Genomic DNA, 17863 nt, shown 5'->3' with positions numbered 1-17863 from the left:
GAAAAAACACAGTAGTTCAAAGTTGTACTCTTCTATAAGGTCACAACAGGCTTTGACTGAGCTTTCCACTCAACATTTGCTTGGAAAAGAAGTAGCTGAAGGCTGCCAACTCCAGCACTCCCTAAAAGGGTGGAAGCTGCTCCAAGTTATACTGGAAATAGGAGTGTTCTGATTTATGACAGGCACATAATCAATTTCAAGCAATATGAAGGACCTAGAAGGGCTGAGCCTTAAATTCCCTAATTGAAGTCAACAAGTCAACCCTTAAAATACCTCAAATCACGAATAGATGGAAGATGACAAGAGTTACATAACTGGATGAACTAAGGATTACCGCTGTGCTTTGCCCATTAAACATTTGTTTATGTGCAGTGGTATCTGCTAGGGGCATGCTTTTAAAAACATTGACACAATTACAGCTGGTGGCATCGTTTCAGGAGTGAGGTAAGTGAGGGTGACTCTATAAAATTTGCCCTAAAACAAGTATAGGTCACAGGAAGAAAATCTGGTAATACTTTTGCAAGTGCACAGCAACAAGAACTTCACACTTGGCTACAGAGAAAGGGAAAGGAAAAGGGGAAAATATATCAGCAAATAAGAAAAATGCCTGGAGTTTGGATCAGCGTTAGGTATTGTTAACTTATACCAGACCAAAAAAAAAAAAAAAAAAAACATGTTTACTCACAGGGTTTCCACGAGAACCAGGAGGACCAACTAGACCTCGAGGACCTGGTTCACCCTTAAAATAAAATGAAAGAATTTTATTTCCCAAGTAACTAACTTGTTTGGTCATTAAAATGCTAATGAAGTCTGATAATATTAAGAAACTTCAGTAAGGAAAGGAATCTGTTTACCTTTTCACCAGTGGGACCTGCTGGACCCATTGGGCCTATTGGACCAGGGAGACCCTTTTGAACAAATTAAGACAATAGAAAGTTAGAAAAGTGATGCTCAAAAAAAAGACAGTTTAAAACTTCTCATATATTACCATTCCCTTTTTCATTCTTTTGAATTTTACTTTATCTCTGGAAACATTTTTTTTCTTCTTTAATCTAAAATTGACTTGCATTTCCTCTCCCGATGCCCAAACGCCCCACAAAAGATCTGCTTACCTTCATTCTCTTTTTTCTCTAAGTTCATCATCTGCCTTATGCAGTATTCATTAATAAGGTAAATGATATCAAAAAACAAACCCAGCTTTATTTTACTCTCTCAAAAAGGAATCAAGTCTTTTTTCCCCACTTGCACAGTACTCTGTTTCTTTTATGTTAGTATTTAAGTTTTAAAATTAATTTTAAAGTATTCATCATTTTGTCTGAAGATTCATTTAGATCTTACAAACTACTCAAAAATGTCCTTTATCTCTTCCTAAGGCAGGCAAATAGGTTGCAAACTCTCTATCCAAAACCACCAACTCCACATAATGATCCTTCAGCTCACCATTACTTCACCTGTTCATTAACTACCATAAGCTCTAAATATCCCCTACAATGACTAAGAATTGCTCTGTATCTTTGGATAATGCTTGATTTAAATAACCAATTCCAGCTCACAGATGATAACTATATTAGAGCTTCTGTAAAGTAGGGTTTCTCCAAAAAATTTTTCCTCGTTAACAATAAATGTAGTCCAGACAGGATCCCTGTATTTTGACTGTACCTCAGATTTCCAAATGCTTAGCAGCTAGCACTCCAACTGGTTTTCACAACCCAAGAATCTCAGCTATAGTCTCAATTCATGTAAAAAGTAACTCAACATCTGGGAAGGAAAAATGGTCAGTGCATACAAAGAAAGCCCAGTGTAACTGAGATTATTGGACAGTTGGTCTGTGTAGCAGAGTGTGTGCAATGTGTCTTGAACATATCTTCAGCAGACTAGAGACCTTATTAATGCAATGGAGATTCAAAACTTTCTAGAAGTGCCAGCAACTTACTGCTTATGTGAAGCTTAGTACCTTGGCAGGAATTTTCACCTGTGAAACTTAGAACAGATTGTGGGCAACTCGATGGAGACAAGGAGAAGGAGTCTAAGTCCAAGAGTGAGATATGGAAGGTTTGCTTTTTGCCTATTCATCTCTGCCTGCTCATTTGTTCATATTTTTTACTAGAGTCAACTTAGATGAATCCCAAATGAACTGTGAATCCTTTCCATTGAGCTCGAAACTTGCATTATTGATGATACCAAATAGGGGCCTGGAACACAGACACCCCAAAATGTGTGCACAACAGTCTTGAAAATCGTGAAGACTTGGAGGGTGAGGTAATGACTGTAAATGCATGACATCCCATGGTAACACTGCACAGTGTTTAACTCCACAAGCTGAGTCCCCTAGCACAGTACACAAACTGTGTGTGAAGAGCAGGTCTGAAGAGAAGGACAGATGTACTTACTCTTGCCCCATCATTGCCAGCTGTACCTTCAGCACCTTTCTCACCTACGCCGCCCTGTGGAAAACACCCAGAAGGTCCCAGTTATGGCACTGAGTGCTGAGTAGGTCATACTCTGGAATTACTGCAGTGCTAAGGGACAGATCATGGTGCTCAGGAGGACAGCAATGAACACACTTACTCTATCACCCTTAGGGCCAGGTGTTCCAGCAATCCCTCTCTCTCCAGGCATGCCCTGAAGGCCTGGTGGTCCTGGATCTCCAGGTGTCCCACTAGGGCCTGGGCTTCCCTGGAACAAAAAACAAGTTGTTGCCTATTCATCTGAGAAGCATCTTTGTCTCCAGGCTGCAGAACATGTTGTGCCTGTGTTGAAGTCTCTGGGGTACAGTTTTAAGTAATAATTTTATCTGAAATCTGGACTTTATTCACATCCAAATACTTTTCTTTTCCCATTGTGTTACTCAGGAAGTTCAACTGTAATACTGTAGGTTCTTCCAAATACATCAATATTTAATCAGTGCACACTGGAGATGAAAACAGACCAAAAAAAAAAAGGCCTGAGAATCTTTCTGCCTTGACCTGGATGTCACATAGGTTTAGTATAGAAACTCGGTACAGGTAGAAGTTTCCAGGGGCAGAGATGCTCATGTCTATTACAGGTCTCACATGACTAGAGGCATTCCCTGCCTGACCTGACTTTGCTGGCCTAGTCACATCCACAGCAGCTACATGCATGCAGGCATGAAGCTTTCAGTGTTTTCATTTAACTGCATAGCCCTGCCAAGTGTCTTTGTGTAAACTGGAATGGCTCTTCCAACATTGCTAGAAGGTTTTCTGCAGTTCAGAAATGGCTTTGCCCAGTTCTGTGAATTCTCAACATTTAACTACATTGCAAATTTTTAATATTGTTATAATTGGAATTGTATATCCTTCCTTATACAACAGAGATGCTTTTCACATTTATAATTAAAAATCTCTCTCATGTTCATGCAAATGAGCAAAATTATACATCCAATCACTGCAGCAAGGCAAATCTCTACTCAGTTTACCTTTGGGCCATCAGGACCATGGCCTCCAGCCATACCCTTTTCCCCCTGGAGTCCTGAGGCACCTGGTTCTCCCCTTTCCCCTGGATTGCCACGTTCTCCCTGCAAAATGGAAGATTATAATTTATTTACAAGGCAGGGAAGAATTCTGGTGGACAAAATCCTAAAAACACCATAAGTGCAGTATAGCCTGTGAACAAATTCTAGGACAACTGATTAAACAAAAACTAGCTTTATGCTTTTGCCATTACATATTGGTAAAATATGTTGCTCAGCAAACTAAAAACTCTGAATTCACAGCATAAACCAAATTAGCAGCTAGTACTCAACACCACTTCAGGAGCTACAAAATCATTAAAGGTGGTAGATTTTACTGAAACTATCTTAAAACATATCCATATTTAAAACCATTTTGTTCATTTTGTTGGTGGGGAAAAAGGTAAAATACTGACTTTAGCTGGTAAAAGTCCATGTCATGCATCAACTTCCAACCTCAGATAACTGTTATGAATATTTCAACTCTGAAAGAAAACACTTACCCTGGGGCCCAATGGACCAACAGCTCCGGGATCTCCAGGCACACCCTAAGAACAAAATTCACCATCAGAATGAAATCATTATTCATAACTTTATAGTAATGGAAATTAGAGACAAACATTTTTATTTCCAAAGTACTGTGAATGTAGATGGGCAGCTCTAAGTCCTATCTGTCAACGACAAGAGGTGATAGTGCAGCTCAGTCCAAGAACACAGATTCTCATAATTATTTTATGCCAAAGCAGTCCTTAGACAGCTTGCAGGCTACATCAACCAGGAAGTATTTTGAAACAGAGTGGGAATTCAATTAGAGAGAGAAGAAAACATGAAACTATTTTATAAATTGTATTATTTTTAATGTTATGTTACACATACATTACCTGATCACCTGGCTTTCCTCCCTCACCTGGAGGACCTGGTGGCCCAGGCAAGCCCTGTAAAAAGTAAAAATGATCACTAACATGATAGAAAGTTATGTAAATCCAGACATAACTAGGACACCAAGATCATGAATGTTGCAGTACACTCAGTACAAGAGCACACTCTCAGAGATTCCCAAGGGAAAGAGTTACAGGAATATTGCACCCAAGTGTTTCCCCCTCTCTAAATCAGACAGCAGCCCTTCCTTAACATTTGCAGGATGTCTCAGCCCTAGAAGTAAAGTTCTTTATAAACAGATATTGATTTAATTAATACTTTGTTATCATTATTTTGCTACATATTTGGAACTTTTCAGAAATTTTCAAATTTAAACTGACTGACATCAAAGGTCCTCTTAAGGGACACAGAGCTGGTGTTTAAGCCTTTGCCAGTTTGGTATAGTGCACAGCTGATATGAAAGTCATGGATCATTAATTATTCTGAACATCCTTGCCTTAGTTCTGAAGTTATATAATGCATCACTTGATTGAATTTCTCCAGTTTAAGTTGATAAAGACTTGGCTGTTCATTTTTTAGTTAAAAAAAAAAGGATGCATATACCTGAAACCCTGTAGGACCTGGAGGGCCTTGTTCTCCTCTTTCTCCTGCCAGACCCTACACAAAAAGAAGTAATAAGTAAACATAAGAGGAATATAGGCTCCAAAATATGTTCTTTTCTCTGAATATGCAAATTTTCAATTAAGTATTTATTTGCTATACATTTTTACTCATCCCAGGAAAAGATGGCCTACATAAAAGATGTAATAAGAGTGTATCATTTCTTTAAAATCCTTCCCCTAAAGGTTCTCTGGCAACAGGAAAACACTCAGTCCCATTAAAACAAAGAAAGATGAGAAAATCAACTATGATAATTTCTTACTCTTTTCACTATTTTTTGTAATGGTTAGTAAAAGGAATTAGATTACTAATATATATCTTTTAATACAAAGCTGGAAATTTTTCTAGGACAATTTTTCTTTAAATGCTCTTGGAATTTTTTGCTTGGAATCAGCAACTGGCATGAAGGTTGATAACAATAGAAGCCAAAGGAGGAGTGAGTAGATGGAGTACCAGGCAGGCAGGCAGGCAGAGAGGTAAAAACGGACTTACTGGTGGGCCAACAGGACCAGAAGGGCCAACTTCACCATCTTTGCCAGGAGCTCCCTACATTAAAATGACAGGGGAAAAAATCTTGTGTAGCAAAACACACCTAACAGAAAAGCACCATTTTCTAGAATCACTCTCAGTAACAGCCACACTCACTCTCTGTCCTGGGACTCCTGCATTGCCTGCTTCTCCAGGCTTTCCAGGATCACCCTAAATTGCAGAAATAAAAATGACCAGGTTTAGATATTTTTCACCCATAAAATATACAAAAAAGGTGAAAGTCCAAAAGAGATTGCCATACTCACGCTGCTACCCTTTGGCCCAGGAAGGCCCATGCTGCCTGGCTGACCTCTGATTCCTATGGACCCTGCTGGACCTGGACGTCCATCTTCCCCAGGAGCACCCTGCAGAGATAAAGCATTTTCCACATTAAATTCGAAATATATTTATTCATATGAATTTATTAATACCAAGAAAATGCTTGTATATATAAAGAATATAACATTAACCTGGCTTGGGGCTTCACTTATCAGTCAAAATGTCTTTACAGCAGACATAACAATAGCCATGCTGCTGGATTTCACCAAATGTTATGCAATTATTAGAACTGAATCATGTACAAATAATTTATTGTGCCCTTAAAGCAACAACTAGGAAAATATTTAGTTCAAACATTTAACAGTGATGCAGCAGCTGATAAGCAAGAGGCACTGTGATACAGAAAAAACTAAACAAATGTTATTGGTATTAATTTTGAAGTTAGGAATGTAAAGTGAACTATCAAAAGAGAAGAGGAGCCTTAATAAAGAAAGAAAACTCATGTTAATAAAAGCAATTTCAGTGAGATGGGACCTTTGAATTACTGTGACATTAACTGAAAAGACTAATTTGTGTCACTTACCAAGGGGCCAAGTTTTCCTTCAGGGCCCTGAACACCTGGATTTCCTGTCAAACCCTAAAAGCAGGAATAGTATTGGTGTTAGGTCTGTAATTCTATAACAATCAAGAAACATAAAAAAATCCCAAAAAAATGATTGATTACTGCTATAGCACAAACTTCTCCATGTTAAAGGTCTTCATCTTTTATTCACTTTACAATTTCATCCCTCACTGTCTTTGATTTTTCTTCTTCTTATTCTTTCTTGCTTTACACCTCTTGAGCTTCTCACAGGCTCATCTTAACTTCTGCCATAATCTATATCACATTTTACTGCTCCCTGTATCCCTTTTTTCTGATATTTTGCATTGTCCTCCAATAATTTTTCTGAAAAAAAATCTCTAGGTGATATGCACCACTCAATCTTCTATGTTATCAATCACCAATTTAATGAAGGATGGTCTTCAATCCATGTTACCTGTGGCAACTGTGCTTTACAAACACAAGTCCTTCCTTTGCATCAGCTGTTCTCAATCAGGGCTATTTCTCCTTTTTCTAAGAAAAACCCTGTGCTTCCCACCCTCAGCAGGAAATAAAGACAGCTCTTTTGGCCTTTAACCCCACTGAAACCACTCTGCCCTTGCGTAAGAGCTTCTGAATTCCCCAACCTTCACTGCTGCCTTTGGAAAATGAAAGGTACCACAGTTTATAGGGCACTGCTAGCAGTCCCTTACCCTTGCTCCTGGAAGGCCAGGCTCACCAGGACGTCCAGGATCTCCCTGTCCTCCTTTAGGTCCAGAAGATCCTGCAGGACCACGCTCTCCTTGGGCTCCCTAGAAAGACACCAGTGAGTCACTAGTTAATAGCTAGAGCACTGACAGAGGAGCAGGTGAAATAAAACAGTATCTTCTATTAAGGACCTATTTTTGCAAACAAATCATTATTACTTTTACTATTATTAGTTTCCTAATTATTATTTCTTTCTCCCCAAAATTATTACTTAAAAGTTTCTCTTCCTTAAAGCAAGTTTATATGAGCATTTTAGAATCCCTGTATTTTTACCAAGAAGGTAGGAATTTACAGAAGTACTGGACTAATGCATATGTGAGTCACTTCCCTGGAAGTGTTAGAGCAGCTAGGAAAGCCAGATAAACCCATTTTTTTTAAGGGACAACTCTAGAAAATCACACCACACACTAAGAATAAGTAATTTTTCACACAGCTCCCTCCTACAAAGCAATACAAAGCAATACAGGAGTAGAACAGGTCAATCCCTTATTGTGCACATTTCAAAACAAGGGAGCTTTAAGCCAAGGACCATCAAGCAAAGTTGAACATCATGGGAAATCAAAGTGACTTTTCCTAAAAAATTTTTGTCTCAAAACCTTCAGAGCCCCTTTTAGCATTTGTAAATTGGATCTGCCTGTTTGCCCTGTTTCCTTTTTATAAGTCTGGATGTATGAAGATTTAACAAACTGCACAATACAAGATGGACCCTTTAATTTAATTTACCTTTGGTCCAGGCAAGCCATCAGAACCTGGGAAACCACGGTTACCAGGGGCACCCTAGAAAAAGCAGTAGATATGAGACAATTATCTTAATTTTTGCACAGCTTATTACAAATGAAGGACCAGATTTATGGATTGAAGATTCAGCTCATTTCCTTACAATTTTCTTACTTCAGTACTTTAACTTGGGCAGTGGAGGGTGGGGTTATGACTTAAGAATGGTAAAAACACCAGTGTCTCATTCATGCATGCTGGACAGCTCCTTCTGTGTGACCAGCCTCATTGAAAGCCAAGAGGAGCAGTTGTGCAGGTCTAGGAAAAAGTCTGCAATGAGCTTGTCCTATCTCCATCCTTTCTCCTGCTATACTCTCCTAGGCACTGAGTCTCCACAGAAAAGCATCCAGCGTGAAAAAATAACACACAGTAGTAACTACTGCTAGGAAAATAGGGTCTGACTACATGCACAATCAAGCTGTAAGAAGACCCATGGATAGGTCAAAAGGTTTTTCAGCTTAGCAGTGCATCTCTTAAGACATCTCTAGATTTCTTACCCTCTCTCCAACAGGACCCGGTGGACCTACAGACCCTGGATCACCTCGAGGACCTCTTTTCCCTTCTTCACCTATGGGGCCAATGGGACCCTGGGGACCTTGTGGGCCCTAGTGAGAATAAAACATTATTTTAAAAAAACATCATTAAACTCACCATTTCTCAGGCACATTGAAACAGACTGTCTTCTGGACACTATAAACATTTTTTCCAAATAAAGGAGAAGAAAATAGTTAGGTCTTGGATTAGTTAAAAATAACAGCTTTTCAGCATCTGCTTTTCTCTTTTACAATGTTTATAAGCTAATAAACTGTAATTCTGAAGTTGGGCTGGACACTGCTTCTTATAATCACCCACAATAACTTGTATTTTGTCAAGCTGCAAAGGAGTCAAAATTCAGTGAGATTAATAGAAATTTTCAAAGGAGGAGGCAGTGGTAAAGAAACTATTACTTCACCTCTATATTTTTGTCAGTTAATACATCATTATTTAACTGGTGAGAAAGAAAAGCTGAAGAGTGGTTGATAAACAAACTCAAAATCTGCAGAGTTGGTTTTCTCCCAAAAGTTACATGGTTATAAGCCTTTGTGTTTCTGCTTCATCTTAGAAAGCATATGGAGACTTACAGGTTCACCTTTGGGTCCTGCTTCTCCCTTGAAACCTGGGACACCAGGGTCTCCCTGAAAACAAATACATGAACAGCAGCAGTAAAGTTAAAAGTCTGCATAAACCACTTCATCACTTTGTATCATGCCATGAAACAAACATTTCCTAGTTTAGTCACTAACTGTAGGCAGTATAAAATGATGCTTATAATGTTTGTCTTTACCCTTATTATGCTTGTTTATTACTATGTTATCAAGACAAAAACTTAAATAAATCTCATTTCCCAGGTTTATAAAGACACACTTCTTTTTCAAAGAAGTAGTGATATTTTGGATACACAGCAGATTCACAGGATCTGAGTATGCTACTGCTGAATTTAAAGGAAGCCCACTGCTAATCCCTGCTTCAGTTTCATGAAGTGACACATGCCAGGCACAACATTTCCCAAAGGGACAAAGACCCCGTTACCGGCTGGCCTCGAATCCCTGGGGGGCCGGTGCTGCCCTGTGGTCCTGGGGAACCAGGGGGGCCTGACAATCCAGGGGGGCCTCCAGTGCCTGGAGATCCCTACAAGTACAAACAGCAAGGAAATACAATCAAAAGAAGGAAATAAAAGAAATTGACTTAGACAATTTCTTCAACAGGAAATGTGATTACTTACAGTAGGGCCCTTTGCACCAGGGGAACCATCTGTCCCTTCAGCACCCTAAAGATAAGGTACCAGTCATTAAAAGTTATTGTAATGAGATGGGCATCAATGACAAAAGCAGAAGATAGTTATTTTATCCACTTTACAAGACCAGAAAATAAAGGCTGTAAAATAAATGTAGCAACGTATGCAAATGCTAATAAGAGCAGTGAAGCATGCAAGTTATTGTGATTTTTAATGCTGAAGATCTTATGTTTAAGCTTAAGTTTTAAACTGCTTTAAGGATTGAGACTGTATTGAGATCGTGCCACTTTCAGTTTTTCAACTTGTAATAAATAACAAATAATTATTGTCAATAAAATTAGCAAAAAACAAATGAATGAGACCTCTTTTCCTTGGGAAAGAAGGTAATTTGAGTAAAATTCTCTTGTCAGGTGAGGCACTAAAAGCTCCCTTAAAAAGTGAACAGGCACAAGCTGAGCACTGAGGAGCTCAATTCAATGTACTTACAGGAAGACCTTGTGATCCAGCTGGGCCCTGAGGACCAGTTTCACCTCTTTGCCCTTGAGGACCTTCAGGACCTCGAGGACCCGTTGGACCTGCTTCACCCTAGGATTCCACATGAGAAAACAACTTCAGATTATTTTGCTCTAAAATGCAGCATTAAAAAGTAATTCAAGAGGAATACTGAGCTTATAACAGAAAAACAATTCATGATTGCAATAGTTTATTATCCTTAAAATGAAATTTTGCTCACCTAATTTTGCTTCTATTACTTCTAGGTGAATGCGAACATTAAAAGTATAGACAAGATTTTTTCTCAATGTATTCAACACAAGGAAACTTTGCAGATAAGTAGCACTATCCAGGAGTCCAAGAAAGATCAAGAACAGACCTGTCTCTCTAAAATCCCACTATGTGTCTGTAATTTTACAAGTTTTTTCTACCTTCATTAACAGCAAGGCAACACATCTGGTATTGGTCATTTTGGTTTGTTGTTTGGGGTTTTTTTGCACAGCACAGATGAACTCACTGTTACAGAAACTACATTAAAAATCAAATCTCTGAAAGATTAGACTGGATGATAAAAAATTCCTCCCAGCATCTTCTTTGAATTTTAATTTTATATAGGAAATATGCCTTTTGGAACTGATGGCTATTAACATCACATTTTCATAAAACAAGTCTACAGCTTCGTTGTATAATCTGCTGAGCTTTTATGAGTTCCACTATTCCAATTTTACAATTTTACATCATCTGATGATCAAACTGGAAGGTAACTTCTCCTTTTCAGAAGTTCTAAGTGATTCATCACGTGACAGCTTTTTTAAACATTTCCTTGGGTAAAATCATGCTGAGCCATACTAAAACATTTTATCACATGCAGCACAAGGGCTATCATTTAACTGTACACTCCTCTTGTCTAGACTGTGCTTTCTCCAAGAAAGGTTGGAGCAGATGATCCTAGAGGTCCCCTTGTAACTTGCTATTCTATGACTCTATGATTTACTTGATACTGTTATTAATACTTATTTCCAAACTCTGTCATGAATCTTGCCAGCTTCACAATGACACAAAAACATCTGCTGATCTTGGCGACCTGACCAATTGAGAGTTTTTTCTTGTATAACAATTTCTTATCATGTTTTAGGAGTGTAAAGGGACAAAGAAGAGTAGCTGAATTTGGGCATGTGTAAGTAGCATAAGGAAGCTGTTTGAGTTGTCTTTTCTATCTCTGAAGACATTGGCCTCAAGGAAAAGAAAAAAAAAAAGAAAAAATAAAAGAGCACTTTCTTGCAAAGCAAGAGAGGGAAGTGCCACAAGGTAGTACCCGCAATTTTCTCTGTTGTGAGGAGCTGCACATCTCTGTTGGGGTTCAGGCATTAACCCCTTACCAGTCTAGATCATCCCAAAAAGTGTTCTTGGCCAAAACTAGAAGTTTCAGCAATAGAAGGTCCTGTCCCAATATTGTCTTTGACTTGCCCTCACAACCTCACTTCTAGCAATGTATCTTGCATTTCTTTGAATATTCTGGACAAGATTCCTGAAGCACAGTGGGGCAGTCATCCTATAATCATCCCCTGACATGAACAAAAAGGAAAGCAAAGTATCCTAACAGTGGTGAATTGCAATTGCTTCATTTGGCTTTGTGTTTTATCTTCTGTCTGAAGGTCTTGTTTAAGACTGATTTCACAGCAGCTCCTGGGATCTGTACACATCAGCCTGAGCTCTGTGCAGTCTAGCACACATTTTTAGTTGTGGGTTGTCATATATTTTAAAAAGACACTTTGATCTTTTTTTACCTTTATGCCAGGAATACCAGGAAAACCTGGAGATCCAGTTATACCAAGTGGTCCCTAGAAAAGACAGACACAAAGCTGTAATTCCATGGTTTAGATCACACAGATTAGTATCACATCACTGGGTAAATGTGGCTCTAGAATTACCTGTATTTTTTAGTCATAAAACATTTAATAACAAAACCAGAATAACTCTAAATATCAGTTTTTTAAGAGATACATATACATTTCATGGAATTATGGTGCAATATTTTAATAATGTGTTTGCTGACTTCAGCAAAGCTACAGCTCTTGATTTAGATATTAATGGCTGAATTGCAATGCACACAATTCAACAATTATGGTAATTAAGACTTCTAAACTCACAGGCAAATTAATTTGAAAGCTGTAAAACACAGACCTTTTATCAAAATTTAAGGGCTAGAGAGACAAAGACGTTTCCATTTCCATAATGTCTCTTGAGCTGTACAAGACATTCAAGAGAACTTTCTACTGCATTCCAAAGGCTTGGGAGGGCAGCACACAGTGGTTATGAATATTCACTGCAACACTCTCCCAGATAATTCCTCTCTTTTCCTGATTTTCTGTCTTTTTGTAAAATGTGATTCATGTTGAGAAAATATGTTCTATGTAGTAAAGCTCTTCTGGCAAACTTAATCAGAACAATCTGTCCCACTGAGCATTAATTACAGACAACATTTCTGCCGTGACCTTGACTGGATTTCTACAGAACTGATGCAACAGCTCACCAAATATATTTTTGAAAACCTATGTCCCAGTTTATTGGATCACAAATAATGTCTGCCAAATCTCTCTCTTGCTGCAGGAAGAGTTCCAGGATTAAGCTGTACCACTGCACTGACCCAAATAACAGCACATTTTATTACTGCTTTCTCCAGTGAGAAACACGTGCACTAAGGACCAGTATCTCCCTTGGGACACTTGATGGGATTTTCCAAAAATATTAGCCAACCACTTATCATGTCCAGTGAAGCTGAGCTCACATTTTATGACAAAGAAAAATTACAAGCTTCATGTAAAACCTCACAGCTTGCCACCCAGCTTCTTTTAACTTTATAGTTTGTTTTAAATACTGATTTTTTTTTTAATTGAAAGTTTCTCCTAACAACTTACCTTTCCTTCACAATACATTAATAACTGAGTTTTGTAGCTTTTAGACACTTACACTCATCTTTTGATCTTCTATTACAGTTAATTATTTCTTAATGCAGTGTTTGATAAAAGTCTGTTCATTAAGATGACACAGGTAAATGAACTTTTCTCAGAATTTTTTCAAGTAAATATGCACAAAATAAAATTTTAACTGCAAGCAGGTGTGGTTTAGGGCCTTGAGGTTTTCTTTTTTTTTTTTGTGCAGTGCTTTTGGGATGTTTGTTTTGGTTGTTGGTTTTTGTTTTTTCTAAGCTGATCACAAAATGGTAAAGGCTGACTACATCAATGGGTAGAAGCTGTTACCTATATCCTACAAGTGATGCTTTCAGAAAAAAAGCAAACATAAATACCCCATTTTTGAAGTGGAACTTGGCCTTGCACAAATAGTACAAAACCATCACCAGTTTTCACATGCAAAAGCAACACAAAATTAATTGTATGTGAGAAACAGCCCTGACTGATGTGAATTCACACAAATGTATTTTGCAAATGCAGAGAGATTGGACTGAAGGATCAAAACCAGCATTGCTACACTGCCAGTCTGAGGGTAAACAGCCATGTCCTCCTTTGCAGCCCTGCTGCCATGGTGGGAGAACTTCAACAGCCCTGCAAGCCAGGCTTTCTCAGCTTGGCAGGCATTCAGACACAGGCCTCAGTTCTACAGTTCAAAAAGTGACTGTCCCTAATTAAAAGGCCCTTTTACACATCTGGTAATGGAACAATTGCAGGGAGCAAGTTGTGCTATCAGTGAGTGTCTTTCTTCTTGCTGACAAGAAGCCTCATGTGCCAGCTTTGCAAGTGAAGGAAGATAACATGCAATTCTGAACTGCTTCAGATTGCAGCACATGCCCTTTCCCGCCCCCCATATGGGCTCCACAAGAGCAGCAGAGCATCACCTCCCCAGGGGAGGCTATGGCCAACTGCTCTGCAAATCAAAACCTTTAGATGAAATAAACTGCAGAGGAAAACTTTGCAGAGGGCAGCACTAAAATGAAAATGAGTAGAATAAGGAATCATTCTCAGATAATTAATTCCAGATGCACTTAACTGATACCAGCAACTGCCAACCTTCTTTCTTTTTTTTTTGGTAGTGTCAAAAGGCAAGTGGAAATATAGAGTGAAAAAGCTAGTGGTTGAGAACCAATCACTTACCATTGGGCCTGGCTTCCCAGGCATACCATGCTGGCCACGTCCACCCTAGACAGGAAAATAGAAAACACAGGATATTTGTAAGAACTCTACATATTTTTTAATTATTTATTGTCAGCATTTGTGATAAAACTATATATACTAAGGTGACTGAAATAATGATGGATTGCACATTTCTCCAAACACTGGCATGGGAAACTTCTGGAAGAATTATGCTCCCATTTCAGTTAATGGATTTCTCTATTTTCAGAAAGGACAATATTTTGAGAGTGTCATTGTATGGGGCACATGACACAAGTGGATCATATAAAAGTCATGGGGAGAAATGCCAGAAAAACAATACTTGAAAAATATTTTTAAGAAGACAGCCTTATTATCTGAAATTAAATTTTTAGATTTCATCTAAATTAAAATCTGAATTTAAAGACTTCATCTTAATGTTCATTTTAAACCTTTTTCCAGAAAAGACTGAAACATTTCCTGTTCAGTAATTTTTGCTGAAAAGAATCTCTCACAAAAAATCCAACAGAAACATAGAAGACATTTTTAATATCCCAGAAAATCATGCTGTGAGGGTGTTTGGACTCATGGGCAGCTCTGCTATGAGAAATTACCATATAGTTACCACTCTCATTTTAAAACTGTTTTTAACTTTTAAAATTTATAGTAGAGATGTCACCCCACAGAACTGTTCAGCCCCATAGCAGGACACACGACATAAGTGACTAGCAAGTCACATGAACTAATACTTTCAGGGTCAGGAATTTAAATTTCAGTAAACAGGAGAGAAATTACAAGAGAGAAGGAAGATTCTGCTTACAGGGGCACCCTGTGGTCCAATTCGTCCTCTCTCTCCTGGCATTCCCCTAGGTCCCTTGAAGAAAGAACAAAAAGTGCATTATGCAGGAGGTCATCATGTCAGAGTAAAAAAAGGGTTGTTTTTTTCACCCTGCAGGAGTAACTTATCTTGTCCTATAGCAGAGAAGAAGTAGCAGCTCATAAAAATCCTTACAGCTTCACAGGCTTGCCCAGTGGAAATTTAATAAACTGTAATTTCTGTTTTTCCATTCCAACAGTATTTCCAGTTTCAAACACATTAAAATGAATTCTTTATATACTTACGAGCGACAATAATGCAACTTCTTTCACTAAATCTCATTCAAAATTAGATTCCACTTCAGGAATATTACATTTTACACCCAACATAGTGCTTCACAGAGAGATGCCATTATCTGATATCAGAAAGAGGCTTTACTTCCAGGAGCACTGCTGAGAGTCAATTTTTGTCATGTAACACTACTCATGCATATTCAGATGTCCAAAACCACATGTGAATGAAAATTATTCTAAAAAAATGTTTCTCCATTTCACTTCCAGGTCATGCATACTTATCCTCACTGTAACCTCTAAACCCCTCTGTCCTTTGGTTTTCCCAGCCAGTTCATTCCTGATCTAAATTACTCCAGTTCTACCTCAGACCACCCAGGCCAGTATTTCTCATGTTGAAATCACTCCATATGAGGCATCAACATGTAAAAAAGAAAAATCTATCACCATACACTTACAAGAGTTGGGAAAGCATCACCACACCTACAGCCAAATCTCTGCTGAGCCTTCTGATATATCATTATTACCTATGTATGTGAATGGAGGGGAAGAACAGCTTACAGTAGACCAAACTCTCTGCCAGAGTACCAGTTCCCTTCATGAAGGAAAAGTTCAGCTCCAGGAGCTCAAATGCAGATGCCAAAGCCCTGCAATTCCCACTAGCAGCAGAGTTAACAATCACTTCTGCAGCACCCAGAGCATGTGACACTCACTAGGGGACCTGTTGGACCCATGGCTCCGGTCGGTCCGGACTCTCCCTAGGAAAAGAAATGAAATGATTAGAGAAATGGGTGAAAGGAAAATGGAGTCACATCTCAGCCCAGTCCTCTGTGCTTATGTTGGAGCTCAGGGGAAGATTTGCACAGGGAGCTGAGTGCATCACACCTGGCAAGGACACTGCTCCCCACTCTGATGAAAATGCCAAGTTTATGTGTTCCCAGTGTTTGTGTGCTCTCTGCCAAGACTGCTGCTTGTTGTTGCTGCTACAGAAAGTGGTAGGAAATCTTGGGAAAGAAATATTTTCTTACAGAAAGTCTCCTTAACCACTTATCTCACATTTAAATTTAGATTTTGGAAGATGCACTTCATTTACTATGTTTTTAATCTAAAGTAATAGTTCTCTCCCACATTCAATTGTCAGCTATGCCAGGCCAAAAATGTTTCAGCATCAGCACTGATGAAAGTGGAAACGCCTGAAAAAAGCATTCTCTTCTCTTTTAATACATCTTTTAACCTATCTTGAAAGGAACTGGCTCCAGCTGGCTATCCTGTGTTACCACTGCTTTGATCTGAAGTTTTAGGAGTGGTGCAGAGCCAATGGAGATCAAAAATTCTGAGAATAAACTAATAAAATAGTCTGTTTGATTACAGTACATCCCCTCTCCAATGCCTGTTTCTTTTAAGCCAATCTATCACAATTTAAAAGAGGAGAGTCAGGTTTTAGTTATGCATTGTTTTATTTGAATATATTAAAAAATGTTCAACTTGGTCCCATAGAGCCAACAGGAACCATGAGCTGTCCAGGTGGAGAACTGTGAGATGTGCACGGGTCCTTTGTTAACAGACTCTGCTCCTCAGTGTTCCATACATGTCACAGATGGAGCACTCAGCTCACCCAGAGATCCCTCACAGGCCTAAAGCAGCCCCAGCTGCAGCTGGGAATGGCAACTTTGAATTCTATCCCCCATATAAAGGTCAGAGAGGGTACAGAGCTCTGTTCAAAAGATCTCCTGCCTTTCAGGATTTTGGTATTACACAAAACATGCTTAATCATTTATTTGTTTTGGCCATAAAAATACCTTTGCTCCAGCAGCTCCAATTTCACCTTTTGGACCATCAAGTCCTTTCAATCCCTGTAAGTTATAAAAATACAAAGAAATTGTGTTTATATATGTACACACAGAGAGCAGTCCCACTATTATTGTTAAAGTAACTTGATATTAAAGTATTAAGAATTGATCTGAGGTGGTAAGAGTAAGAAAATAAAAAAATAAAGAAGAAAAAAACAGATGGAATAAAGTTTTTAAACATTTCCTAAATGGAAACCATTTGTACAAGGTACATTTCCCTGGATTTGGTTTCCTTTCTAAAACAAAAAAGTTTTTTAAAAAATCCTAAAACAACATGGAGGAGGCTCTGAGCCATAGGAAACCAATTTATTCCTCCCTGCAGTAAAATTCTGGCCAGAAAACTTTGTAATTTGTAATTTCTCCATGTTGCAAACATATCCACCTCTCAAGTTCCCCACCCTAATGCAAAACTTGCCAGCAAAGTGAGAGAACTGTCAGGTTTGCACCTCCTGAAGCTTGGCAGAGCTCATGAAAGCTCCTTCCAGATTCCCAGAACATTTGAAATAGAGTAAAAAGGCACTGGAGCATGTAACACAAGGGTCAGCTTAAAAGGGACTAGCACTGATTTCCTGCAAGGCCCCCTCTCCCAAATGCCAG

At 38.6% G+C, this 17863-nt stretch overlaps 1 protein-coding gene across 2 annotated transcripts in view; it reads right to left on the bottom strand.

Moving 5' to 3' along the window:
* The window catches only part of COL5A2 (collagen type V alpha 2 chain), a 98114-nt gene that overhangs the window by 15097 nt on the left and 65154 nt on the right, over positions 1-17863 (bottom strand). For both annotated transcript variants that reach the window (XM_009088145.4, XM_018911732.3), the window contains exons 14-37: positions 17216-17269; positions 16130-16174; positions 15130-15183; positions 14313-14357; positions 11991-12044; positions 10198-10296; positions 9700-9744; positions 9507-9605; positions 9059-9112; positions 8435-8542; positions 7887-7940; positions 7109-7207; positions 6399-6452; positions 5803-5901; positions 5654-5707; positions 5501-5554; positions 4952-5005; positions 4351-4404; positions 3973-4017; positions 3437-3535; positions 2569-2676; positions 2391-2444; positions 855-908; positions 686-739 (exon numbers count right to left, since the gene is read on the bottom strand). In XM_009088145.4, the coding sequence (XP_009086393.1) occupies positions 686-739; positions 855-908; positions 2391-2444; positions 2569-2676; positions 3437-3535; positions 3973-4017; positions 4351-4404; positions 4952-5005; positions 5501-5554; positions 5654-5707; positions 5803-5901; positions 6399-6452; positions 7109-7207; positions 7887-7940; positions 8435-8542; positions 9059-9112; positions 9507-9605; positions 9700-9744; positions 10198-10296; positions 11991-12044; positions 14313-14357; positions 15130-15183; positions 16130-16174; positions 17216-17269 (1593 nt within the window). The remainder of the gene's footprint in view (positions 1-685; positions 740-854; positions 909-2390; positions 2445-2568; positions 2677-3436; positions 3536-3972; positions 4018-4350; positions 4405-4951; positions 5006-5500; positions 5555-5653; positions 5708-5802; positions 5902-6398; positions 6453-7108; positions 7208-7886; positions 7941-8434; positions 8543-9058; positions 9113-9506; positions 9606-9699; positions 9745-10197; positions 10297-11990; positions 12045-14312; positions 14358-15129; positions 15184-16129; positions 16175-17215; positions 17270-17863) is intronic.

The sequence above is a fragment of the Serinus canaria genome, chromosome 7 (assembly GCF_022539315.1).
Source record: "Serinus canaria isolate serCan28SL12 chromosome 7, serCan2020, whole genome shotgun sequence".
Lineage (NCBI taxonomy): Eukaryota > Metazoa > Chordata > Aves > Passeriformes > Fringillidae > Serinus > Serinus canaria.
The sequence above is the reverse complement of the archived record's forward strand: the minus strand, read 5'-3'. Positions and strand labels throughout refer to the sequence as shown.